At 38.3% G+C, this 24,271-nt stretch overlaps 2 protein-coding genes across 3 annotated transcripts in view; both read right to left on the bottom strand.

The window, feature by feature from the left end:
• Positions 1–6,117: 6,117 nt before the first annotated feature.
• Positions 6,118–17,576, bottom strand: LOC134801147 (uncharacterized). 2 transcript variants are annotated; one of them, XM_063773688.1, is made up of 9 exons: positions 17,412–17,576; positions 16,301–16,480; positions 15,197–15,382; positions 14,688–14,770; positions 13,574–13,724; positions 9,796–9,868; positions 8,473–8,558; positions 6,880–6,937; positions 6,118–6,289 (listed from the first exon to the last, which is right to left on the bottom strand). In XM_063773688.1, exons 1-9 carry the CDS (start codon positions 17,529–17,531, stop codon positions 6,252–6,254), a joined length of 975 nt encoding a protein of 324 aa, XP_063629758.1. In that variant the 5' UTR covers positions 17,532–17,576; the 3' UTR covers positions 6,118–6,251. The 2 variants fall into 2 exon arrangements, with proteins under 2 accessions (XP_063629758.1, XP_063629757.1); XM_063773687.1 differs by lacking the exon at positions 17,412–17,576 and adding an exon at positions 16,899–17,144.
• The window catches only part of LOC134801324 (uncharacterized), a 20,984-nt gene continuing 14,261 nt past the window's right edge, over positions 17,549–24,271 (bottom strand). The window contains exons 12-18 of the mRNA XM_063773865.1: positions 23,968–24,145; positions 23,176–23,298; positions 22,566–22,882; positions 20,769–20,958; positions 20,356–20,481; positions 19,566–19,761; positions 17,549–17,571 (exon numbers count right to left, since the gene is read on the bottom strand). Coding sequence (XP_063629935.1) covers positions 17,549–17,571; positions 19,566–19,761; positions 20,356–20,481; positions 20,769–20,958; positions 22,566–22,882; positions 23,176–23,298; positions 23,968–24,145 — 1,153 coding nt within the window. The remainder of the gene's footprint in view (positions 17,572–19,565; positions 19,762–20,355; positions 20,482–20,768; positions 20,959–22,565; positions 22,883–23,175; positions 23,299–23,967; positions 24,146–24,271) is intronic.

Below are 24,271 nucleotides of genomic sequence, written 5' to 3'. Positions count from 1 at the left end.
AAACCAGACCTGATCGATTAAAAACCGGGCAAGTGCGAGTCGGACTCGCACACGAAGGGTTCCGTACCATTATCTATAAAAACGGTCACCCATCCAAGTACTGACCCCGCCCGACGTTGCTTAACTTCGGTCAAAAATCACGTTTGTTGTATGGGAGCCCCACTTCAATCTTTATTTTATTCTGTTTTTAGTATTTGTTGTTATAGCGGCAACAGAAATACTTACATCATCTGTGAAAATTTCAGCTGTCTAGCTGCACTGCACTGTCATAACTATGTCTGTTAGCTCATCACGCTGAACCACTGAACATAATATTGGTGAAATTTTGTATAGAGATTGTTTCAGGCCCTTGAAAGGACATAGGGTAGTTTTTATCACTGATCATCATTTCATATCCCAAGATTCCACGCAGACAAATCTGCGGGCAGAATGTCTGTCGTTAAGCAACTGAGCTAATACCGAAGCTTACCAGAGCCGTTCATATTTATTTTTAGAGCAATCGCGAACCGCTGTTCTGAGATGTCACGGATTCGATCCTGCCTGAAGCGGTGATGCTTAATACCTACCTTAATCCTAGTGAGTATTATATTCTTTGCTTAATACATATAACGCCTTTTTATGGTGTAAAAAGACAAAAACACCTGTATGCGGTAACTGTAATCAAATGTCAATATTGATATTATTGATCACAACTAAGGCATTATTAATTTAATTTTTAACAAGCAGAAACGTCTGCGAACGATGCTATTATGCTTAGAATAAATTTAAAACCCCCAGACTCATATGGTGGAAATATTTGCTGGCTATGGATGAGGTTTTGGTGGCTCAGATGGCAGAGCACTCTTATATCGTATCAAGTTTCACACAAGACAGACAATTTTCCCACTTTTACATAAATTTATTCTAAGCTTAAGGTGGTTTTCCTTATCCGAATTTCACACAATTGTATTTACAGATTTTCTCTTAATAAGTTGATTTTTGAAGCGCTGGTGGCCTAGCGTTAAGAGCGTGCGACTTTCAATACGGAGGTCGCGGGTTCAAACCCCGGCTCGTACCAATGAGTGTTTCGGAACTTATGTACGAAATATCATTTGATATTTACCAGTCGCTTTTCGGTGAAGGAAAACATCGTGAGGAAACCGGACCAATCCCAATAAGGCCTAGTTTACCCTCTGGGAAGGTCAGATGGCAGTCGCTTCCGTAAAAACTAGTGCCTACGCCAATTCTCGGGATTAGTTGCCAAGCGGACCCCAGGCTCCCATGAGCCGTGGCAGAATGCCGGGATAACGCGAGGAAGATGATGAAGTTGATTTTCCGCACTTTAAACCTTGATATTTAGGTAATATGGATAGTTTGTGTGAGCAAAATGAAAAATATTATCTAACAATGATGCTTTACTGTTCATCAGTCATCACACTTTCGTTAATCTTAAATACGTGAAAAACAAACTACTTATTTCATGTTATCCATTTGATAAAAGATGACTGCAGTACAGATATTATAGATAACCCCTCCGCCCGCCTCCTACATTTTTGTAGGTATCTACAAAAATATTAAGTAAGTACATATGAAAAGCAAAGATTTTAATAAATTCTTCCCCTCCCCGTCACACATTTTTAGATAACTACAAAAATATGAAGTACCTACCTACATAAGAAAAACAATACAACATACACAACAACATTACATAAGAAGATAGAGAATTAAAACTTTCGCAACCGGGCAAAAAACGGCGCACTACCCCAAAAACCGGTCGTCTATATCTGCGTACAAAACAACCCGCTGGGCGGGTTGTCCGGCATCTGAGCAAACATTACGAGTGCCTACCAGGCGGGTTCTCGGTAGTCAAAGTGGTAAAGAAATACATTCTCCATTCTATAGTGTTCTTAATGGACGAAAAAAAACAAGTAGGTAGACGGAAAATGTCCGCTTGGAAAACGCTTGTATCCTAAAGGAGCCCAGGGTCTGGCGACCTAATCCCAAGAAATGGCGCGGGCACTACAGATTTTAGGAAAACGCTTTTCGGTGGAGGAGAAAATCCCGAGGAAAGCGGCTAGTCCCAAATAATGCCTAGAGTTAGACCAAGAAAAGTCTGCAACTATTTTGATAGCATACGCAGTGCAAGTGTTATTTTAAACGTCAAACTTGTATGAATATCGTTACAGACTTTCTTGGTCTAACTCTAGTTAACCTACTTAGTACTTTCCCCTCTGAATTGGAAGGTTACATGAGCGTTTCTTTTATTATTTGCCATTTTTATATATTGTGACCGTTTTTGCCACTTTTGTGTTATTTCTACTCAGAATCACGAGTTCTTTCGATCCTAATGGGATAAAAAAATGTCCCAGTTTTTTTCCTATTGTGTTGCCATTTCCCCATATACTTTGTATGGCGGTAACAAAAAGGAATGTATGGAAATTTTAGGACACTTTTTTTCTCCTATAAGGATGAAAAGGGCTCGCGATCCTGACTAGAATTATCACAAAAGTGGCAAAAAATATCACAATATATAAAAATGGCAAAACTAAAAGAAATGCTCACATAACACCAGGCCCCTATTTCACCAAGTACGACAGGTAAAACAGAGGTCTGTCAAAAAATGACAGACCTCTGTTTCACCACACCGACATTTGTCAGTGACACATGTCGAGTGACAATTGACAAGTGATAGGTGACAGGTGACAATTTCGTAAATTGTTTTGTATAGAATTTCATATAAACATGACAGGTATTTTGGTACAATTGTCCATCTTAAATTTGATGACAATTATTTTGTGAAACAAGGGTAATTTTTACTAGTCAATATATTTGTCAATTCTTGACAAGATATCGTTAGTTGCTTTCAATGTGCCGTGTTGTCATCACTAACATGATATTGATTGAGATCCCAACCCCATCTAATGCAGCGTATACCTACATTATTTGTAGACAAGGCGTGAAAGCATTATTTTTTTGTTACTATATTAAGTTATTTTTTCTGCAAATGCAAAGTGCAGTGACGTCAAAGTAGAAATCTATTCGTACCTACTTTATATATCACCTCTGTTGCTTTCGCGGAGATTCATTTTCTAACCTAAACCCTAACTTTACCGTTAGTGCCCAACTTCGCCCAAGTAAATTATTCAAAAAAAACAATACCTACCTATACATACCTAATTTCGCTAGCGGTCCCCAACGTAATCAAAACTATACTGAGACTTATTCAAAAATCCAAATCCTAAATGTTGAAGTACTAAACGCCTTCGTAGGCAACAATTACTATTTATAGTGTTATTATGATTTCATGCTTGTTAAGAAGAATTTAAAAGCGATTTAAAGCGATTTTTATTTGTATCCTAAAGGCGAATTTAGGGTACAAAGTTTTGCCAACGTTTGCCAATAACGGGGTTTGCTAACAACGAAAACACTACAATTGTCACCTAAGCCTGACACAGCTCCGATTTCATGTCAAGAATTACCGATAAATTGACAAACATGTCGACTTATAAAAACGACTCTTGTTTCACCAAATCATTGTCATTAAATGAAAGATTGACAATTGTAACTAAATGCCTGTCAAGTTTATAAGCACTTCTATAATCATAATCATAATCATAAATTTATTTCATAGAATATGGTATGTACAATTTTGGTGTCGTTGTGTTTTGGTATAGAACAGCATATTCTGCCATCACTGGCGTAGAAATATATAAATAGGTGATGGAATACATTAACTACAAATACTCTGTATACCATAACATTAACAAGCAATAATAAAATATACATCATTCAATAAGACGTGTCAACAATAAGAAATAAATACAAAAAAGAAGATTATTACACAAAATTCAAAATTAATAAATAATAAATGTCAGACTTCATTACAATTTAAAAATTCTGTATACCATAAATTTAAATACTCTGTATACCATAACATTAACAAGCAATAATAAAATATACATCATTCAATAAGACGTGTCAACAATAAGAAAGAAATACAAAAAAGAAGATTATTAAACAAAATTCAAAATTAATAAATAATAATTGTCAGACTTCATTACAATTTAAAAATTCATGTACTTTATAGAAACATTTCTCCAGGAGCCATTCGGTTAATTTTCTTTTAAATTTTGACAAAGGCATTTCCTTAAACCGAGTCGGCAACTTATTATATATTACTATGCACATGTAAAACACATTTCTCTTACAACAATCTAAGCGATATAATGGAGAGAAAAGTTTGTATTTGTATCTAGTGGGCCGTTGTGAGATCTCTGACTGCAATCTAAACAGTAGTGGATTATGTCTTACAAACAAACAAATCTCTTTTATATACATACATGCTACTGGTAATATCTTTAGCGAGTAAAATAGTGGTTTGCAGCTTTCCCGGTAGGGTACCCCGCAAATTGCTCTAATGCATTTTTTCTGTGCCTTAAAAATATCATAAATGTCAACTGAATTGCCCCATATTATCAGTCCATAGCTGAGAATGGATTGTATGTATCCATAATAGGCAGTAATAGCTGCTTTTTGGGAAATAACTTGTCTCAGTCGTCTTAGGGCAAATACGAAACGATCTATCTTATCGCCTACATAACTAATGTGAGATTTCCAATTTAAATAAATATCCATTTTTATACCTAAAAATGCGATTGTATCGGCTTCCTCGATTTTATTATTTTCAAAGATAACATTTAGTGGGGTTGAATTAGTTTTGTACGTTCTAAATTGTAAAATTTTAGTCTTGCTTACGTTTATCTTAAGACAATTATTTGACAGCCATTGATGTATCTCCGTTAATGACATTTCAATTTTATTTCTTAAAGAGACCATGTCTTCGGCCTCAATGATTATTGTTGTATCATCAGCAAACAATATGAACTTATCATTGGAAACATTGGGTAAATCGTTGATATACAACAGGAAAAGGAGCGGGCCAAGAATGCTTCCCTGCGGGACGCCGTTTTTATTTAGTCTGTAAGAAGATGTGTAAGTCTTTTTCAACGGATTCTTTTGGTTTCGGTCAACATTAGATATTTCCACACATTGCTATACAAAAACAGTTTACGAAATTGTCACTTGTCACCTGTCACTTGACAATTGTCACTCGACATATGTCACTGACAAATGTCGGCTTGGTGAAATAGGGCCCAGGATGGATGACAGGTTGTCGACAAAATAAGATTCGAAGACTCTTTTGATCTGGATCAAATTGCAGTATGTCAAATCAAATCTATAGATAAGACTAATACCTTCAAATGTTTGTGCAGCTTATATAAATGTTAGCATTGACATTTCGAATGAAGTGCAGATCTGGTATCGCATTTAGAATTGTGTCATGTGTCTTATCTATCTTGATTGAGATATGATTCGAGTGGAAGTGCAGTTGGCGGTCAAGCATCTGTATTATTTTAGAAGGGAATAAAATGTAGGTATTGTAACACCCGGGTTAAAACGAACCTAAAATTAATAGAGTAAGACCTAAGAAAGTTTGCAGCGCTCGATAAAAAGTAGTATGTGACAACACCACAGAAAATGGATTAACTAGTCTTGATACTTGTGAAATTTCTATCATATTTAGCGTATATGAAAAATTTTAGCTGTAGGTAACTCCCGCACGCCGGTTTTGTAAGGTTTCACCATGTTTTTCCCGTTCATCACAAAACACAACGAATATTTAAACGATTTTAACGAACATACCATAATGAATGACGTTTACTGACTGCTAAAAAACATTGCCAAATAGTTTTTTAATTCGCTGTCAAAGTATTACGCTACAGACTTTTGTTGGTCTAACTCTAAGTTTTTAATCAAAAAATTCATTATTGTTACAAGCTTTTATCGTTGACTGTACTATTCTTTCAACAGACAGCTAATATTGATACTCCTCGAGACAGTTCTAACGTGTAAGGTGCTGTATGTATTCTAACCCCCTTATTCATAAAACTTTACGGGCCTGATTTAGTTAAATTATGTTTTATCCCTTTCTTACAAATACATGAGTCAAAATGACAGATAAAGACAAACGATTATTAGCTAATCGAGGTTTGTAGCGCGTTTATGAATAAGGGACTAAGCTTTTCCCACTACAAAAAATAAAGGGGTAAGTATGCACTAAAGATAAGACTAAAGAAACAAGGTAAAATATCGTTTATATTTTAATCAATACATTGATTATCTTAAGTTACAAGTATAACATTAAACAGATAGCATAGATAGAGTATAATAGTAAGTACATTTTAAGTGTATTTAAAACTATTAATCTCGTTTCATCTTCGTTTACGTGCACACACCACGTACAGCTGATCTGTAATATAAAAAAATATTATATTAAAGACGTAAAATCTAATTGCGTTATTCATAAACGCGATGCAAGTCTGAATTAAGTTGTATTTTTAGAATAGTTGCATTTGCCCCATAGTTTTAATTGCCCCTGCACAGGAGCCAGTTATAATAACTATAAGATAATATGTGACTTTTCACGGGAAAAGGCACCTTACGACGGTCGGCGCTTACGTCACGCAGCACCGCGCTGGTATTGGAGCGTCGTTAATAATAGCGTAGGGTCAGGTGGGGTAAATATAAAACACGGGTAAAAATAAGACTACGTTTTTAAAACTCGAAAATTTTTAAATGTAATACAATAAGTTTTTGAGTGTTAAAAACGTAGTCTTATTTTTATCCGCACCTGACCCTAATTTTAAGTGCCAACCGCCATAAGGTACCTTTACCCGTAGAATGTCAGATATATCAGTTCTATACCTAGTATCATTGACAATTCAAGCCAGGCAAAACGACAGGACGTATGCTCAACTTAATTGAGTGAAATGTTTCTGTATCCTAGTTTGATCTTAGTTTTTATTTTTCATTTCAAGAAAAAGTTTGACTTATACTTACCACCATCTTTATCCGCTTGAGTTTTCATGTTGGTTGGCATCAATAACACGCTCCCATCCTGTATGAACAATAACATAAAATGTAGGTAATACCATTGAGAAATATAGTAAGGGCTGATTTAGACGGCGCGCGAACTCGCATGCGATTTTAGTTACATTGCGGACTGTTGGTTACGTCCAATTCAACCGACCGATCAAAACACCCAATGTAATGAAAGTAGCATGCGAGTTCTCGCATCGTCTAAATGAGCCCTAAGAATAGAGTGCTCACTCCATACATCAGTTTTGGTACCAAAACGACTATTATTTTCGCAGTCGACATCTAGCATCGAGTAGCGGAAAGCGGAAAATATAGTCTTTTTGGTACTAAAACTGATGTATGGAGTGAGCACTCTATGTATTTTTTTCTCTGTGGTAATTACATACTACACTTAATAAAATAAATGAATTCTACTACACTACTGAATTATTACTATAGATCTCGCTACAGTGGTACCATCATAGATTTATAAGGCATAGATTGAGTGTTCCTACATCCCTAGTGAAGCCATTTCAAGTGCGACGTCACGTCGCACTCGTGTCACCGTATTCGATCGGCCCTGGCAGTACTCAAGGTCACGTCGGTTTGTGTACACCTCCCGTTTAAAAATCAAAAACACAGGAAAAATGGTTGTTTGTGCATTGAATGGGTGTCACAACGCATCATATCATAAAAACAAACCGACTTACATTACATTTCATGCGTAAGTATAGAGTTTAATGTGATATTTTTAAGTAATCGTAACTACAAAAATCCAATGTTTCGTCAGCCGCCATTTCTTATAAATGTTGCCAGTGTAGTGAATATTTTTTCCTCAAAATGAGACATGACGTTTAGCTTCAAAAAGGAATACGCTTAGTTGAAGTTCCTTGTATAATTCTATAAAAATTATATATTTTTAAATATTTCATTATTTTATTTCAATTTATGTAAATAATACATATTATTTTATGCACATTTGAAATAAAAAATAGTAAAAATGTATCAGTTTTTTAATTGAAAACTACTGAAATGCAAAAATCCTTAAAAGGAACATAAAAAGCTTTTGCTACAAAATCAAATCTACACACTTACAAATTATTACAAATAACCAAGTGTTAAGGATGTGGTTAAAATACCCCACTTTGATGGAAATATCTATATACTGGCCACACGTTTTTGTATACATGTGTGTGTTGCTGAGCGTAAAACACGAGCCTCGCACGCACACATCGATCGTGTTTCGGCTTCACTTTTGACAGGTTAGCCGTATGGGGACTATCTGTCTATGCGTTATTAGTTTAAGGGTACCATCGTCACTGCGTGACGAAACCCCTTAAAAAAATAACCAAAAAATATTGTTGTCTAAGTCGGTTTACGTACGATAATTTTGCGTGATAACGTCATAAGAAAACGTGGCCGTAACGTTACCATGGAGATTTGTCCACAACGTTGCCATGGAGATCTGTCCACAACGTGACACTTTTTCGTGCATGCTACCGGTGTTCATCGATTTATAAGACGTTATCACGTCATTAACTAGATAAATAAATACTCCTTTGTATAAGTTGTTACCTTTAATCTGATGATCCTTCTGGCCATTGTTCTAGGTTCTCCCTTCACGATAGATTGCACTTTCACCCGCTTGTATTGTGGCCCAGCTGTAATATATTCGCTAATTAATTTTATCTACCCAAATATTATAAACCCTCCATGATGCGTTCAAGAACCGCACATTATGAGGTGGTGAAAATTGGAACTAACCAAGGACAGCGTCTTTAACATTTCATACAAGTTATATGGCTCGAAATGGAACTTTAATTTACGATTACTCCTGAGATATTCATTTAAATTGTATGATGTAAGGGACCATTGTAATCTGTATGAAATGCTTAATATAACTAAAGTATTTAATTTGATAATTATTAATACTGTATCCATGTAAATAGCTTTACAAAAACCACATATTATGAAATTGTACTAACGTTGTAGGGTGACTGGAAAGGGTTAGAAGTGATAAGCTCGGTGTCTAGTATAATAATTCCATTTATTCTATTAGTTTATGCGTATATATACATGTATTTTATCGCTGATACAAGCAATATGCATTATGTCGCAGCAATCCATGAAGTTACCGTTAAACACTAAATGTAGTTGTTTACTACATTACACCTCCCCCGAAAGTCCGTTTCCCCCCCGGGGTGGCAGGAGAGAAAAAAAATATAACATGTTACTTGCTTACATTTGTTAAAAAAAAATAATTTAAGAAGTTATTTGATCTGATTGTCTTTTAGACAGGTAAAATAATTAAAAAAAAAATTATTCGTGGTTCAAACTTTTTGCTCTTTCTAGTATAATAATTCCATTTATTCTATTAGTTTATGCGTATATATACATGTATTTTATCGCTGATACAAGCAATATGCATTATGTCGCAGCAATCCATGAAGTTACCGTTAAACACTAAATGTAGTTGTTTACTACATTACAAAATTTTATTGTAGAAGATAAGAATGGGTATAGTAAGTTATCGTTAAAAGATAGACATACACCGTCGCGGACTTTTTTGTAGACCGATAAAAGAGAGACAATCCCACCATACATTGTGTTTTTATAACTCAAACGGATTAAGCAGCGTTTTCGATTAAAGCTCCTAGACAGCGTGATTTTTTCCGACAACATCGTCATATTTCAACCAATTTAAACAAAACGTTAACAAGTTATATACCTAAACCTTCCTCACGAATACCTCTATTGATAGATGAAAATCGTGTGAAAAGCCGTTCAGTAGTTTTGGAGTTTGGAGTAGTTTTCTAAGATGTAGTGAATTGACGTTTTCCCCTAGATTTGCGGTGACAGCCGTGCACGTAGCCAATAAAATCAGTGAACATGACTTACGCGTGTCGGTCGACGTCAACGAAGATAGGGCTACTGGTCTGATGACAGGCGCGGGCGCACGTCCTGCGGGCTCCTGACAAATAAGAAAAGATAAACTTTATCTCAAGCTGGTTGCTATTACCACAGTGTAAAAAGTAACAGTGGACCGACGCGTTTGATGTTTGCTTAAGAGGCCGTCATCGATTTTAGTCGCAAAAATGTAAAATTGATAGATTTTGACGAAGAAATTCTACACTTTGTGCTACCTAATAGAAATAGCAAGTACTGGTTTCTATTCGCACGTCTTCCCATCTTGTACTTTTGTAGATAATTTTTTTGAAAACATACTCAATAAATTAGTAATGATTTTTTTTTCTGAAGGACGTTTAGGTAAACGCGCGTAAAGCACTGACTTGATCTTATTTGTAAATTTCGTAAAGTTTGGACTGCTAAAAATGGTAAATTTGTATTACACATATCCTGTACTCGAACTTTTGTAGACTACATTTTTGTTATTATGACTTTGAAGTAGTGTAAATGAAAATTAGACAAAATCAATTTTCTCCAGAAATTACTTCAAAACAGGTGACAATTTCTTTGAAACTCGACTTAATTTCAACATTTCCTGAAACTGTTTTTATACATCATTTAGTATAATTTACAACCATAATTTTTTAATGAATTTTTAAAAACTGCCCCTTCTCGTCATGTATAGGGGATATTACTGCAATGTTCTGCCGCCAGAGTGCAGCACTACCGACTCAGTAAATTCATAGACTAACTTATACATACTGTGCCTTAAACTGTTTTTTGACAAGTTTTCACAGACGATAAAATATGACATTGATGCATCAAGGCGGTTTGTTAACAAGGGCCTACCGGTAAACGCGAAAATCGAAATTTAGTTATCTGCCTCTTTATCGCCCGAATATGCAAGAGTGATAGAGAGATTAGATAAAGAAATGTCGATTTTTTTGTTTCGCGGTAGGTCATGTGTCAATGTGGTTTGTTTACTGTATGTGCTACAAAGGTGCCACCTACGCAGAGCTTTGCCTAATATTCCCTATTACCGGTGACGCACGCTCGCGACCTCATTATTAAAAGCCAAGATGAGAAGACGTGCTATTAGAAACCAATACTTGCTATTTAGATATTACGGAACAAAAGGTGTACAATTTCAACGACCAAATCCATCAATTTCACATTTCTGCTCTAAAATCGATCACGGCCTCTTAAATGCAGACACCGCACAAGAACACATAACAGTAGGGTTGTCAGTGGTGTCATATACTTTTTACACAACTGCCCAAAACTTACATTTGACTTACGCTAGCCCTGTAAGTAGTACCGAGTGTAGCGAAACGCTACATCTGTCTACGTCTGTGTGGAACTACCGAACTGTGGCTTCAGTTTTTTGTCAGGCCGTGTTTCGCTGTTGTGGATTCACGCGAATACGCGTAGGTGGCGCTTATATCAAAAACTCGAAGATTCAAAACTCGAGATTGCGAACCTGTTTTACAAACAAATAACTGCTGGCTGGATGTAATAAAGTGAATCTTTAGGCATATTTTGAATTTAAATTTTTATGGAATGTTCGAGAAAGAAAAGATTGAAATTGTTTTTAGGCAGATGGTTTGTGGATTTTGTGCTGAAGAGTTGTTCGTGTTCCCGGGGTGTTTTTTTTAACCAGATTGGCATTTTATATCCAGTTTGATATTTAATACGAGGTTTTTAATAGTGTGCGGAAATCCATCCGCCGTGGAGTGAAGAAACCTCATCGTTACCGCCCGGTCTGCTGCTATACGCGCTGGCTAGGAAGCGAGTGAGGCTTACCTCGGGTCTGCGGCCATACGCGCTCGCCAGGAAGCGAGTGAGGCTTACCTCGGGTCTGCGGCCATACGCGCTCGCCAGGAAGCGAGTGAGGCTTACCTCGGGTCTGCTGCCATACGCGCTCGCCAGGAAGCGAGTGAGGCTTACCTCGGGTCTGCTGCCATACGCGCTCGCCAGGAAGCGAGTGAGGCTTACCTCGGGTCTGCTGCCATACGCGCTCGCCAGGAAGCGAGTGAGGCTTACCTCGGGTCTGCTGCCATACGCGCTCGCCAGGAAGCGAGTGAGGCTTACCTCGGGTCTGCTGCCATACGCGCTCGCCAGGAAGCGAGTGAGGCTTACCTCGGGTCTGCTGCCATACGCGCTCGCCAGGAAGCGAATGAGGCTTACCTCGGGTCTGCTGCCATACGCGCTCGCCAGGAAGCGAGTGAGGCTTACCTCGGGTCTGCTGCCATACGCGCTCGCCAGGAAGCGAGTGAGGCTTACCTCGGGTCTGCTGCCATACGCGCTCGCCAGGAAGCGAGTGAGGCTTACCTCGGGTCTGCTGCCATACGCGCTCGCCAGGAAGCGAGTGAGGCTTACCTCGGGTCTGCTGCCATACGCGCTCGCCAGGAAGCGAGTGAGGCTTACCTCGGGTCTGCTGCCATACGCGTTCGCCAGGAAGCGAGTGAGGCTTACCTCGTCGGCCTGTTTGAAGACACCAACTTGTGCGCCATCCATGCAAAACAAGTAAATTCGGATCCAGCTACCGGCACCCTTGCGTGCGCTTCCACATTTGTCCCCTTTACCCTTTTACCCCTGAACGTCAAGACCACCTTTATCCCCTTTCCTGACTGAAATTCAAGACCGTAGTATTTTAAAATTTTAACGTTAGTCTTCCAATTCAAATTTTTATAACCAGCTAATTATTTGTTGTGTATTTTGCGCCATATTTTTGTTTTGCCATTTATTATTTGTTGAATATCTGCTATCCGCATATTACAAATCCTCAAAATTCAAATTGCCGCATTTGACGGGCGGTATAAATAATCGGTATAAAATTTAGGTATCATTCACCCAACGTGTCAACCATCATCGTCCATACTATTCGCCACATTAATACATTTTTCTTTTCAGCTAAATTTTCTGCCGTATTCTTTTTTTGCCTTCATGTTTACCCCCCTTATGCGGAAGGCAGACAATACTGTGTTTTAAATAAGTTTAAACGAATCAAAATAGTGTTTTTGGTGAATTTTATAATTTTTAAAATTTATACAGGGTGTGACCGCTAACTCATTTTTTTGTAAAAAGTTGATAAAAAGTTTTCAAATTATACGTGTTCAGCGAATTATATTGTTTTACTGCACGAGCTACTAACAATGGCGATGTATGCAGCTCGGGTGCGCAAGACCCACCCCTCGCACACCGCACGATTGCCCTATCTAGACGGCTTCGTCGAATGACTGTATTGTTTTATAGACTAGAGTAAAATTATTAATAAAAAAAAAAGTAAACAAATAATTTTTATTTTGAGATATAACTTGTATAAAGTTTTTGAACATCCAAACTCTTCGGTGAGTACTTATGGATTACGGTAAAAAAAAATTAGAAAATTGGTAAAAGTTAGATTCGCATTCATGATATTAGAGCGCTGGTGGCCTAGCGGTAAGAGCGTGCGACTTTCAATGTGGAGGTCGCGGGTTCAAACTCCGGCTCGTACCAATGAGTTTTTCGGAACTTATGTACGAAATATCATTTGATATTTACCACTTGCTTTTCGGTGAAGGAAAACATCGTGAGGAAACCGGACTAATCCCAATAAGGCCTAGTTTCCCCTCTGGGTTGGAAGGTCGCTTTCGTAAAAACTAGTGCCTATATACGTCAAATCATGGCATTAGTTGTCAAGCGGACCCCAGGCTCCCTTGAGCCGTGGCAAAAATGCCGGGATAATGCGATGAAGAAGAAGCATTCATGATATTAGTAGGGATCTTACCTCATCATTAGCTACTCCATTACACTGATCTTCAGTAACATGATCTAAAGTATCCTCTTGTTTTTGTACGTCCAGTGCGTTATCTGTTTGACTGTCATCTGTTGGCGTCGGAATATCTGTGTGTTGGCTTGTGTGCGTGCATGTTGGGGTCCTGAAAAATGGATTTTGAAAAAAATTACACATTCAGGGCCAAGAACCCGACTGTCGGGTACACTGTTCGTAGCGAATACGCGTTGCATGCGGCGAAACCGTGGCTACGCGCTACGAGCGTACCCGTAGCACTTAGTGGCAATGAATGTGTTAAGTGTCGCATATCAGTACAAGTAATCATAGTCGAGTACATTTTTTATTTATTTCTCTTCTAGCGAGTAAAATGAGCGACAAAAATATATATAGTCAGACCGAGAAGTCTGCAGCGATTTTGATAACCCACGCAGTGCAAGTGTAATTTTAAACGTCAAACTTCTATGAAATTATGCCGTATAAATAACACTTGCCCTGCGTGGGCTATCAAAATCGCTGCAGACTTTTCTTGGTGTAACTCTAGCATAAATTTTTTTAGGAAAATCGCCACTAGCTGGTCTAAGGGCCGCATATTTTATAGTAGGGCAAGAAGGCTAACTAAGGGTGGTATTCCACCTATCCAATTATTATTGTCCAATGTGTATTGCGTCTCACATTTTGCTTAATAAGGGAGTGAGACGCAATGACATTGGACAGGTGGAATACCACCCTAACTAAGTGGTGGATTTCGAATATGTTCATGTTTAGCATAATATGTAGGTAGAGCGATTTCATTATATCTGATCAATGATCATACTCTGAGGGGTGAATATATTGGTCATACTGAACAACTTTTACTATGGGGCCAACCGCGAAAACGCAAAAATCATGATCTATGTTTTCCTTGGAATAGCAGTTTTTTATTTCACGTTTTCGGGGTTGACTTTTTAGAAAAAGTTGCTCAGCATTCACCCATCAGATTATGGTCAGGCTGTCCCACCGTATGTCTGTCTGTCAAACTCACATGTGACCGGTTTATAAGAGAGATCCAAGTTGCAATGCAATATTGCACTGCTCTAATGTTTATACATATTTTATAATGAATACTTACTTTAGTTGTTGTAACATGTCCTTCAGATGACAATTTTGTTCAGCTTTCAACTCGTTGCTACGTTTCAATTCTAGCACCAATTCCTGTGGAATAAGGTTTAAAATGAATTAGCAACGATTCAGAATGTAAACAAACAAGATGGCTGTCATTCACGATCCACATTCCACAGATGAAACACAGATGACACGTGATTTTGGAATTATTCCAACACGGTGTTGCTAACCCACGATTTTTCAAATTTGCCGCCTTTTGCTACTGACAAGATTTGCTTAACCAATTATAGTCTAGAGTCAGACCAAGAAAATAACACGTGTTATTTTAAACGTCAAACTTCTATGAAATTGTGACGTAAAATAACACTTACACTGCGTGGGCTATCAAATCCGCTGCACTTTTCTTGGTCTGACTCTACCTATTGTTCTCCGCCCTGGGGTGATTTAGAGCGACTTCAGCGAGGTTATAAAAGACTGCGGGGCTAATGTGAACATTGCCTGAAAAAGACAACTTACCCGTAAAATATCATTTGTCTCATTAGAAACACTAGTTTCGGGTGTAGATTTCTTATTTGTTTCCCTATTCTCGTTCTTGGGGCTATTTCGAGCGAGGATCTCAGCGAGGTTATATAGGACGGAGCGGGGTGATGGGGCACGCGGGGCTACTGCTACTTCGGATTCAGGCTTGCTGTATTCTTCGAGCTGTAAAATTAATTTGAAATAAAGTACATATTTAGATAAATGATTATTAAAAGGGTAGACAATATTTAATGCAAATTGGATTACGTTAAGTTACGTACGTTATGTAATACCGAATTAAGCGTCAAAATGGAAACCTCAACGAAAATTACGTTAGGTAATATATGAACGTCCCCTGAGTCATTACATTACGCATCCTAACCAAAACATTAATAGTTATTTGTTTTACAAGGGGGCAAAGTTGTTGTTTAACCGCTCGTGCTAATATTGATACCCGAGCAAGCGAAAGATTCCAAAATTGAACCACGAGCGTAGCGAGTGGTTCGAAAAACGGAATCTTGAGCGTTGCGAGGGTTTCAAAGCACAAGGGTTAAACAAAATTTGCCCCCGAGTGAAACACAAAAATTTTCACCACACCAACCCGAAACAAATATTAAATGTAAAATATCAAACAAAATCAAACTAAATCAAATCCAAATGAATGTTATTAAATATTTATCATCCAAAATCAGCCTACTACCAGCAAACATAAGAAAACAACTCAAAATTTGCATTCGATTACTTTGCCTCACATGTGAATAAAATGCAACTTTGCTATCAGTTTTTGAAGTGCAAAGTAAGCCTTTCCGAGCTGGTGTGGTGAAAATAAATAAATATTATAAGACATTTTTTAAACAAATTGACTAAGCCCACTGTAAGCTCAAGAAAGCTTGTGTTGTGGGTACTCAGACAACGATATATATAATATACAAATACTTAAATACATAGAAAACAACGATGACTCAGGAACAAATATCTGTATCATCATACAAATAAATGTCCTTACCAGGATTCGAACCCGGGACCATCGGCTTCATAGGCAGGGTCACTACCCACTAGGCCAGACCGGTCGTCAAAAATAAAAAATAAAGTATCACTTACAGTTTCGCCGTCGGTCTCAGGTTGGTCTATGTCAGTTTCTGGGTCCGTCTGTCTGTCCCTGGGCGTCATCCCGAGGAGTATCCGCAGCTTCCTCTGTCTAAAACCATGCAGATCCCAGCCGCAGCTGCGATTCTTTGCATGGACCCTCGAGCGGATACGGTTCTTGAGGTCTTTCCATGTCTGTAATACAATAACTTATTATATTAATAAAATCTTCATACATGAAACAAAGATATGGCCTATCACATGTACTTTTAAAAACTATATTTCCATAGACAAATGATTGGACGAAAAACATTACCTTTCTTTTTAAATTTACTGTTAAATAATCCAAACTTTGTATGAAATGAAAATGTTGTATAAAATATTCGTAAATCGTCCTTAGGCCACGCCGACGTTTTTAAAGTTAAATTATAAAGAAAGTAAGAAAGTTTTCCGGCCAATCATTGTCTATGGAAATATAGTTTTAGAAAGTACATGTGATAGGCCTCCTTTTTTATATTTGTCTATTGTAAAACCTATCTAGTGACCTATGTATGTGTGTGTGTGTGAAGGTCAAAAATGGTTAGGTGAGAGGCAAGTTCAGGATGAAAGTTACTTGACACCACGCCTTCATACTCCTAGCGGGGCCTATAATGTTGAGATGACGGGTGGTTTTGACCCAGGCGGGTACATTCTCTTTCGGGTGCCTAGTGGCAACTTTAGGATGGGATATCATGAAACTTACTTGACACCACGCCTTCATACTCCTAGCGGGGCCTATACTGTTCAGATGACGGGTGATTTTGACCCAGGCGGGCATATTCTCCTTTGGGTGCCTTGTGGCAACTTTAGGATGGGATATCATGAAACTTACTTGACGCCACGTCTTCATACTCCTAGCGGGGCCTATACTGTTGAGATGACGGGTGATTTGGACGGCGTATATATTCTCACTTGGGTGCCTTGTGGCAACTTTAGGATGGGATATCATGAAACTTACTTGACGCCACGTCTTCATACTCCCAAGCGGGGCCTATACTGTTGAGATGACGGGTGTTTTGACCCAGGCGTATATGTTCTCACTTGGGTGCCTTGTGGCAACTTTAGGATGGGACATCATGAAACTTACTTGCCACCACGCCTTCATACTTCTAGCGGTGCCTATACTGTTGAGATGACGGGTGATTTTGACCCAGGCGGGTACATTCTCTTTTGGGTGCCTAGTGGCAACATTTGGATGTGATATCATGAAGTCTGAGAGGGCACTTATTTGAAGATTTGAGCTGCGTCTGAAATAATATTTAATAGTTATACAGAGGCCAATTCGAACTTCAAAACGATATCTAAATGATGTCAGTTACTTATCATTCATGCGTTCATTTCGCTCGGTCTTGCCCGTACCAGGGCTCGGAAACCGCTCTCATTTGTTTGCGGTTACCGGTTAAAGATCTGTTCTTTTGTGATAACGGTTTATGCCATATACGTTCTCATTTCGTTCTCGAGGAAACTACGAAATTAACCGGTTAAATTGAAAATATGGAAGCGAGATAGAACGAACGAACGATCTCTTTCACGTATGACAACGAGTTTAACCGAGAGTCTCCGAAAGCCAAGAGTAACCGGTATTATATCGTTCCGTGCGAACTATATAGTTCCGTCCCCTCTTCTTACCGGTTAGGAGAGAGAACGTAATTTGTTAGTTCGCGATCCATCAATTAACCGATTTTTTTATGAACGAAATAATATAACGGTTTTGGAACGATATTAACAGGTATTTCAATACCGGTTCCGAGCCCTGGGCCGTAGATCTATTAGCGCGAGCGAGACGCACGGGCGAATGATAACTGACTTCATTCAGAGGGCCTACCTCGAACCACGTTCGACGTATTGCCTCTCTGTCGCTCTTGTAAATTCGTACGTAAGTGTGACAGGGAGGCAACACGTCCAACGTGGTTCGCGGTAGGCTCTCTGATCAGATATCGCTTCGCTGTGACATCTTGTAAACATTGTTCGAATCGGGCTAACCTTTTTCCAGGCATAGTACGATTTACGAACCACATACGCGCCAATAGAATTTCAACTTTAGCATTCAGATTTAAGGTTCAAATTAGATTGCACTTGGCTGTGACTTGTCTTCAAATGAATCATCAAAGCTCGATTAATTGGAATATATTTGGGTTTTTTTGTGAAAACCTTGTAGATTGCCTGGAAAAGGGTTAAGAGGACTTTGGAGACTTTACCAAATTTCTAATGATAATGACGAATACTTGATAAAGCGCTGGTGGCCTAGGCGGTAAGAGCATGCGACTTTCAATCCGGAGGTCGCGGGTTCAAACCCCGACTCTTACCAATGAGTTTTTCGGAACTTATGTACGAAATATCATTTGATACTTACCAGTCGCTTTTCGGTAAAGGAAAACATCGTGAGGAAACCGGACTAATAAGGCCTAGTTTCCCTCTGGGTTGGAAGGTCAGATGACAGTCGCTTTGTAAAAACTACGTCAATTCTTGTGATTAGTTGCCAAGCGGACCCCAGGCTCCCATGAGCCGTGGCAAAATGCCGGGATAACGCGAGGAAGACGAAGAATAATGACAAACAGTAACACTCCTAACTGTACATCGGTGGACCTTATTACAAAAGGGATAAGGTCCACCGATGTATAATTAAAAGCCCATCCACGTGCACACTAGCGCCGCTGCTAAATAATCGTGATTATTTAAATTTAACGAAAGATATTTAAAAAACCGGGCAAGTGCGAGTCGGACTCGCACACGAAGGGTTCCGTACCCATTATCTATAAAAACGGTCACCCATCCAAGTACTGACCCCGCCCGACGTTGCTTAACTTCGGTCAAAAATCACGTTTGTTGTATGGGAGCCCCACTTAAGTCTTTATTTTATTCTGTTTTTAGTATTTGTTGTTATAGCGGCAACAGAAATACATCATCTGTGAAAATTTCAGCTGTCTAGCTATCACAGATCACGAGATACAGCCTGGTGACAGACGGACGGACGGACGGACGGACAGCGGAGTCTTAGTAATAGGGTCCCGTTTTACCCTTTGGGTACGGAACCCTAAAAAGGGAGCCGCTACGTACTGTATTTTTTAATTAAGTACCTTTTACGCGGCCGTTTTTGTTTTGAGTTCATAGATCGACGAATCCAGCAACATAAAAACTAGTCTGATGTATTCAAAAGGTACTTAAATACAAAATACAGTACGTAGCGGCCCCCTTTTTTAAATATCTATCGTTAAATTTAAATAATCACGATTATTATCACGTTGATGGGCTCTTAACAGTGTGGGCGGTGGTACTTGCCTTTTAGAACCACGTTGTTTAGGAAGTTCAGCATTTTCTTCTCGACTGTGTTCTATGTCCTCACCGGGTTCACATTTTAGAGGATCAGGTGTTACGCTTTGCGATAATGATGGTGAATATATGTATTCTTCGTTTGATTGTGTGACATGCTCCCCTTCCTATAAACCAAAGAAATTTGACGTTATTCATAAACGCGATACTGACCTGCCGGCGTATTATGGATGGCTTTATCCATCTTTATCCACGTGATCAAAATAACTGTCACTTTTTAACACCGTGGGATAGAAAGTGACGGCCACAGTTTTATCACGCTGTCACGTAGACAAGAACGACCATCATATCCGTACTGAATTAGGTATGAATAGTTTGCCTTTATCTGTCAATTTGACTTATGTATTTGTAAGAAAGGGATAAAACAATTGAACTAAATCAGGACCGTAAAGTCAAAGCTGTGGCTTCTGCTGACTATAGTCTGTATCTTCAGGTATTTAAAAAAAGAGTAAACAAAATCTACCCTGAAATGGCTTCTTAAACCAGTTGAGGGAAGAAAAACACTTTACGTGATCAAATAATGTAGGTTAATGTCAGGTCGTTCAGTGATAGATCCAGGTGGTTTTGTATTTGGTTGGTTAATCAATAAACGTTATAACTACCCGAAAATGTACAAATTATTTGTTTACTTTTATTTAAGTACCTAAAGATACAGAGTATATAGACGGTGACGCTCAAAAGACGCTAGTGGGGACCCTTACATTTTTCTCGTTGGCTTCAGGATCATTTTCGTTAAGTATTTGTAGTATTTTCGAAGAAACCCTGTCGTTCCATCTGCTTCTATTGCGGTCTTTTCTTCGCGCGTTTATTACTAACGACCGCCATGTCTGAAATCAAGATACAACATTAAAAAAATTACATAAAAATAGCCTATAAATAACGAACCTTCATTTCAAAACAGACGCAGATGACAGATGTCAGATTTACAGACGCACGAGTGATCCTATAAGGGTTCCGTTATTTCCTTTTGAGGTACGAAACCCTAAATCGTCAAAGGCAATGGATTGATGGATGTATGGATGGATGGACGAATAGATGGATGGATGGATGGATATAGGGATGGATGGATCGATGGATATAGGGATGGATGGATAGATAGATAGTAAACACTTACACACTTCCAACCAGTAATGCTCTTAGCGGCCACACCTGTATCAGCATTGTTCAAATATCTACACAGCCGCCGCCATTCATCGAAGTGCGGGTCTAACGCGCTGTACGGGTACTTGGACCTCGCTCGCGCCAGGGAGGGCCGGCGCTCCATGTAGCGGACGAGGGCGGTTATTTGAGTTCGTGTGCAACGACTAAAAAAAAACAATATCCCATTAGGCAGAGCTCTGCGTAGGTAGCACCACTAGCACATACAGTAAGCAAACCTCATTGACATCATCAATGACACATCATGCGTCACTAGGTCAATCACATGGCCTACCGTGAAACACGATAATCGAAAGTTCGGTTTCTGCCTCTCTATCACTCTTGAATTCGAAGAAATTTGGATTTTCGCGTTTCGCGGTAGGCCACCTGTAAACAAACCGCCTTGGTGTATCAATGGCATAGTGAAAACTTATCAAAAAACTGTTTAAGGCCTAGTATGTATAAGTTACTCTATGGTTTACTAAACAATTTAGTGCTGCACTCAGGCGACAGAACATTGCAGTAACACCTCCTATTCAAAGATACGCGATAAACGAGGTAGTTTACATTATAAAGTCCAATTACATTAAAAAAAGGAAAACTTCTTAACCCCTCCTTATGCCTAGACAAGTAGACACGGATCCGTGCGTGTGCATTTAAAACTATATTGTTTTAAAGATCAGTTTTTCAATGATCAAATTTGACAGACCGCATACGAGGGGTTAAAGCGGTATCCAGACTAGTAAATTTTTCGCCAATCTGATTAAATTGCCCGATCGAATCAGGACGTGCGGACGCAAGCACCAATTTGGCTCGCCGAATTCAACCGCCGATAGTGACCGATATTACCGATAAAATTCATTCATACCGATAAAAGTGTTAGTATGACTCACGACAGCTTAAATTCGATTATTAATATTTGACATCATTGCACTATATAAACAAGTATAGCATTTAAATTCGTATTGATTATTATTAGTGTTAATTAGATTCCTTAATTATTATTTACTGTGATGAAACTAACTAGATATTAAGCAATACATAATATGTTTTATATTATAAGGTAACTTTAAGTATGTATTTAGCTATTAAGGTTAACTTGCCATACCCTATTCAGGGTCCATGCTGTTCAATTAAATTTAAAATACCATCTGTAAATACCATGGAATGCAATAAATAAATGAAATGAAATGAAATGAAAGTCAGGCTCAGTACTTTTTGTACCGAGACTGACTGAAATAGCAAGACACGTTCGTAGGTACGTTTCCGTGAAAATACGCTGGAAAATAATTATGCACTACATGTGTACTACACTTTAATATACAGTTTCACTGGGTGCCTTTAGACACAGAATAGACGTTACTAACAAGATGGCGCTGTACGGCTCCTTGCACTGCACTGCGCGGTAACTAGTGTGGCTAACACCAGTTTAGCACTGACAAAAAAGCTATCGAGAACGCTTACTTCTATGCATCTCGCTCATACTCATATATTAGTGCGAGCGAGATTTATAGAAAGTAAATTACGTACCTAAACGTTAAAGTATATGTCAGTTTTGACACTGTCATTGACTCATGATACGGGTATATGTTGTCAAGCGCTAACGTAAGATTGTGTTACCATCAAAATATGGCGACCGACAGACAGTACAGACATAACTACTTGAGCTCTCAAATTTTAAAACACATTATTTTGCACATTACACGGTTTATTTCCTTGTCAATATCACGAATATAATCCTGTCAATTTAATTAAAAAAAAAAAACATACTTACATTCTTCCATTTTTCTTTAACGAACTATCTTGCTTATTTACATTTTCATTTCGCACCGGAGAACCACGATCGGAATGTACAGAGGACTCTGTACTTCGTTGGTCAGGAGACATTTCACGGCTTCGTTCCCCAGGAGACATTTCTACATGCCCAGGAGACTTTTGGCCTTGTTTAGGGCTATTTTCAGACTCTTGGTTGGCAGGGTCGTCATGAGAAGGGACACATAGTATCATGTCGGGCTTCGTATGTTGTGGAGATTTTAAGTACAGGACAGGCATACCGTCGGTTGGATCTGGTAGTGAGTCGAATTCTAGCTCCTATAACAAGTAAAGTAAAACTATGGTTAGATTTGTCATCAATAGTTTAGAGAATATGGTTGATTTCGAATTGTTTTGAAAACGATCTAAATAAAATAAAAACTCAGTTTCAATTGGAAATTATTTAAATTACTGTTGTCGCCTGGCTAACGGGAATAACAACAAATAAAATTTGTTCCACCCAAATAATATATAACCACATTTTTTGCACAAATGTAATTTATATTTTTTCCAAGTAAAGGCAAAATCTGTTAAAATAACAATTAAAATAGTATAGTAAAATAGGTATTTACAGTTTCAATGTTTAACTCGATGGGATCCTTTTCATAGATATCTAGGATTTTCCGGTCTAATCCTAAAAGCGTTTCGTTAGAATATTTTTTCTTCAGAACGCTTAGTTTGAGGTCTCGCCACGTCTGGAATTAACGATAAATATATAAACAATATATCAGCATAGAACTGATTAAAGGTGTATTCGGGTAATTCAAAATCACTTCCGAAAGGCGAGTAATTTATTCCTAAAATCACCCATAATTGTATCAAAGTAAAACTCAAATAAATTATTTGCTATACTTGTACACAAGTATATAAGCAAATATAAAACAAAATGGTATTTACATGGTAATCGTATGTCGTATCAAAGTCTGTTTTCGAAAATACCTGCCATTTGGATGTGATTTTTTATTTACTTCACAATGTCGCCTGGGTCACTCTTCAAAAAACCGTCCTTCAAAGTTTAAAAATGCAGCCCAACCTAAGGTCTCATTTAAACACAACTTAGGAGAGAAAGAGCGTTTATAGATACTTTTGAACACCACGACCGTTTAATTATATTATTACTGGCTGTAGCGTCAAAGATTGAAATGAAATGAAAATTGTATAGGTATAACAAACGCATTGAATCTTAAATAATGTATGGAAATGATTTCGTGACATTTGGTTTGCATCTGTCATTCCGATACATTTTTACTTTTGTTTTCAGCATTTACAATAATAAAATGCCATTTACAATTATAAGGGGGAGGCCTATGTTCAGCAGTGGACGTCTTATGGCTGAGATGATGAATAATAAAATGGTTTTTTACCCGTTTCCAAGAGATAGTAGATTTAGCGGTCCCTATTTTGTTCAGATACTTGCTGAGCTGTCTCCATTCAGCGTAGTGCGGATCGCCGTCGATCGCCGCTATGAACTTAGACGTGGCTAGAGCGGGGTGGGTAGACATGTAGTCTACTAAAGCGTGTTTTTGGGCGTTGGTACAGCGTCTGTGAAATAATGATCTTATTTAAAATATCCAAATGACTGGATCAACTTTTTCTTATAACTACGACATGGTTACGTCTCCTGGGTCACGCCTTGAAATTTTAGTTTTATTTTCTTATAACTACGAC

Source organism: Cydia splendana, chromosome 21 (genome assembly GCF_910591565.1).
Source record: "Cydia splendana chromosome 21, ilCydSple1.2, whole genome shotgun sequence".
Classification (NCBI taxonomy): Eukaryota; Metazoa; Arthropoda; class Insecta; order Lepidoptera; family Tortricidae; genus Cydia; species Cydia splendana.
This window is presented reverse-complemented; position numbering and strand designations above follow the sequence as displayed.

Bases quoted from the DNA above. Each gene is read 5' to 3' on its own strand.
- LOC134801147 (XM_063773687.1), bottom strand. From the start codon at position 17,102: ATGCCCGCCTGGGTCAAAATCACCCGTCATCTGAACAGTATAGGCCCC. The intron at 16,481-16,898 runs GTAACTTTCATC...ATTGTATTACAG, and splicing joins GTATGAAGGCGTGGTGTCAA to ACATGGAAAGACCTCAAGAA. The intron at 14,771-15,196 runs GTAAGTTGTCTT...CTTATTCCACAG, and splicing joins AGACAAATGATATTTTACGG to GAATTGGTGCTAGAATTGAA.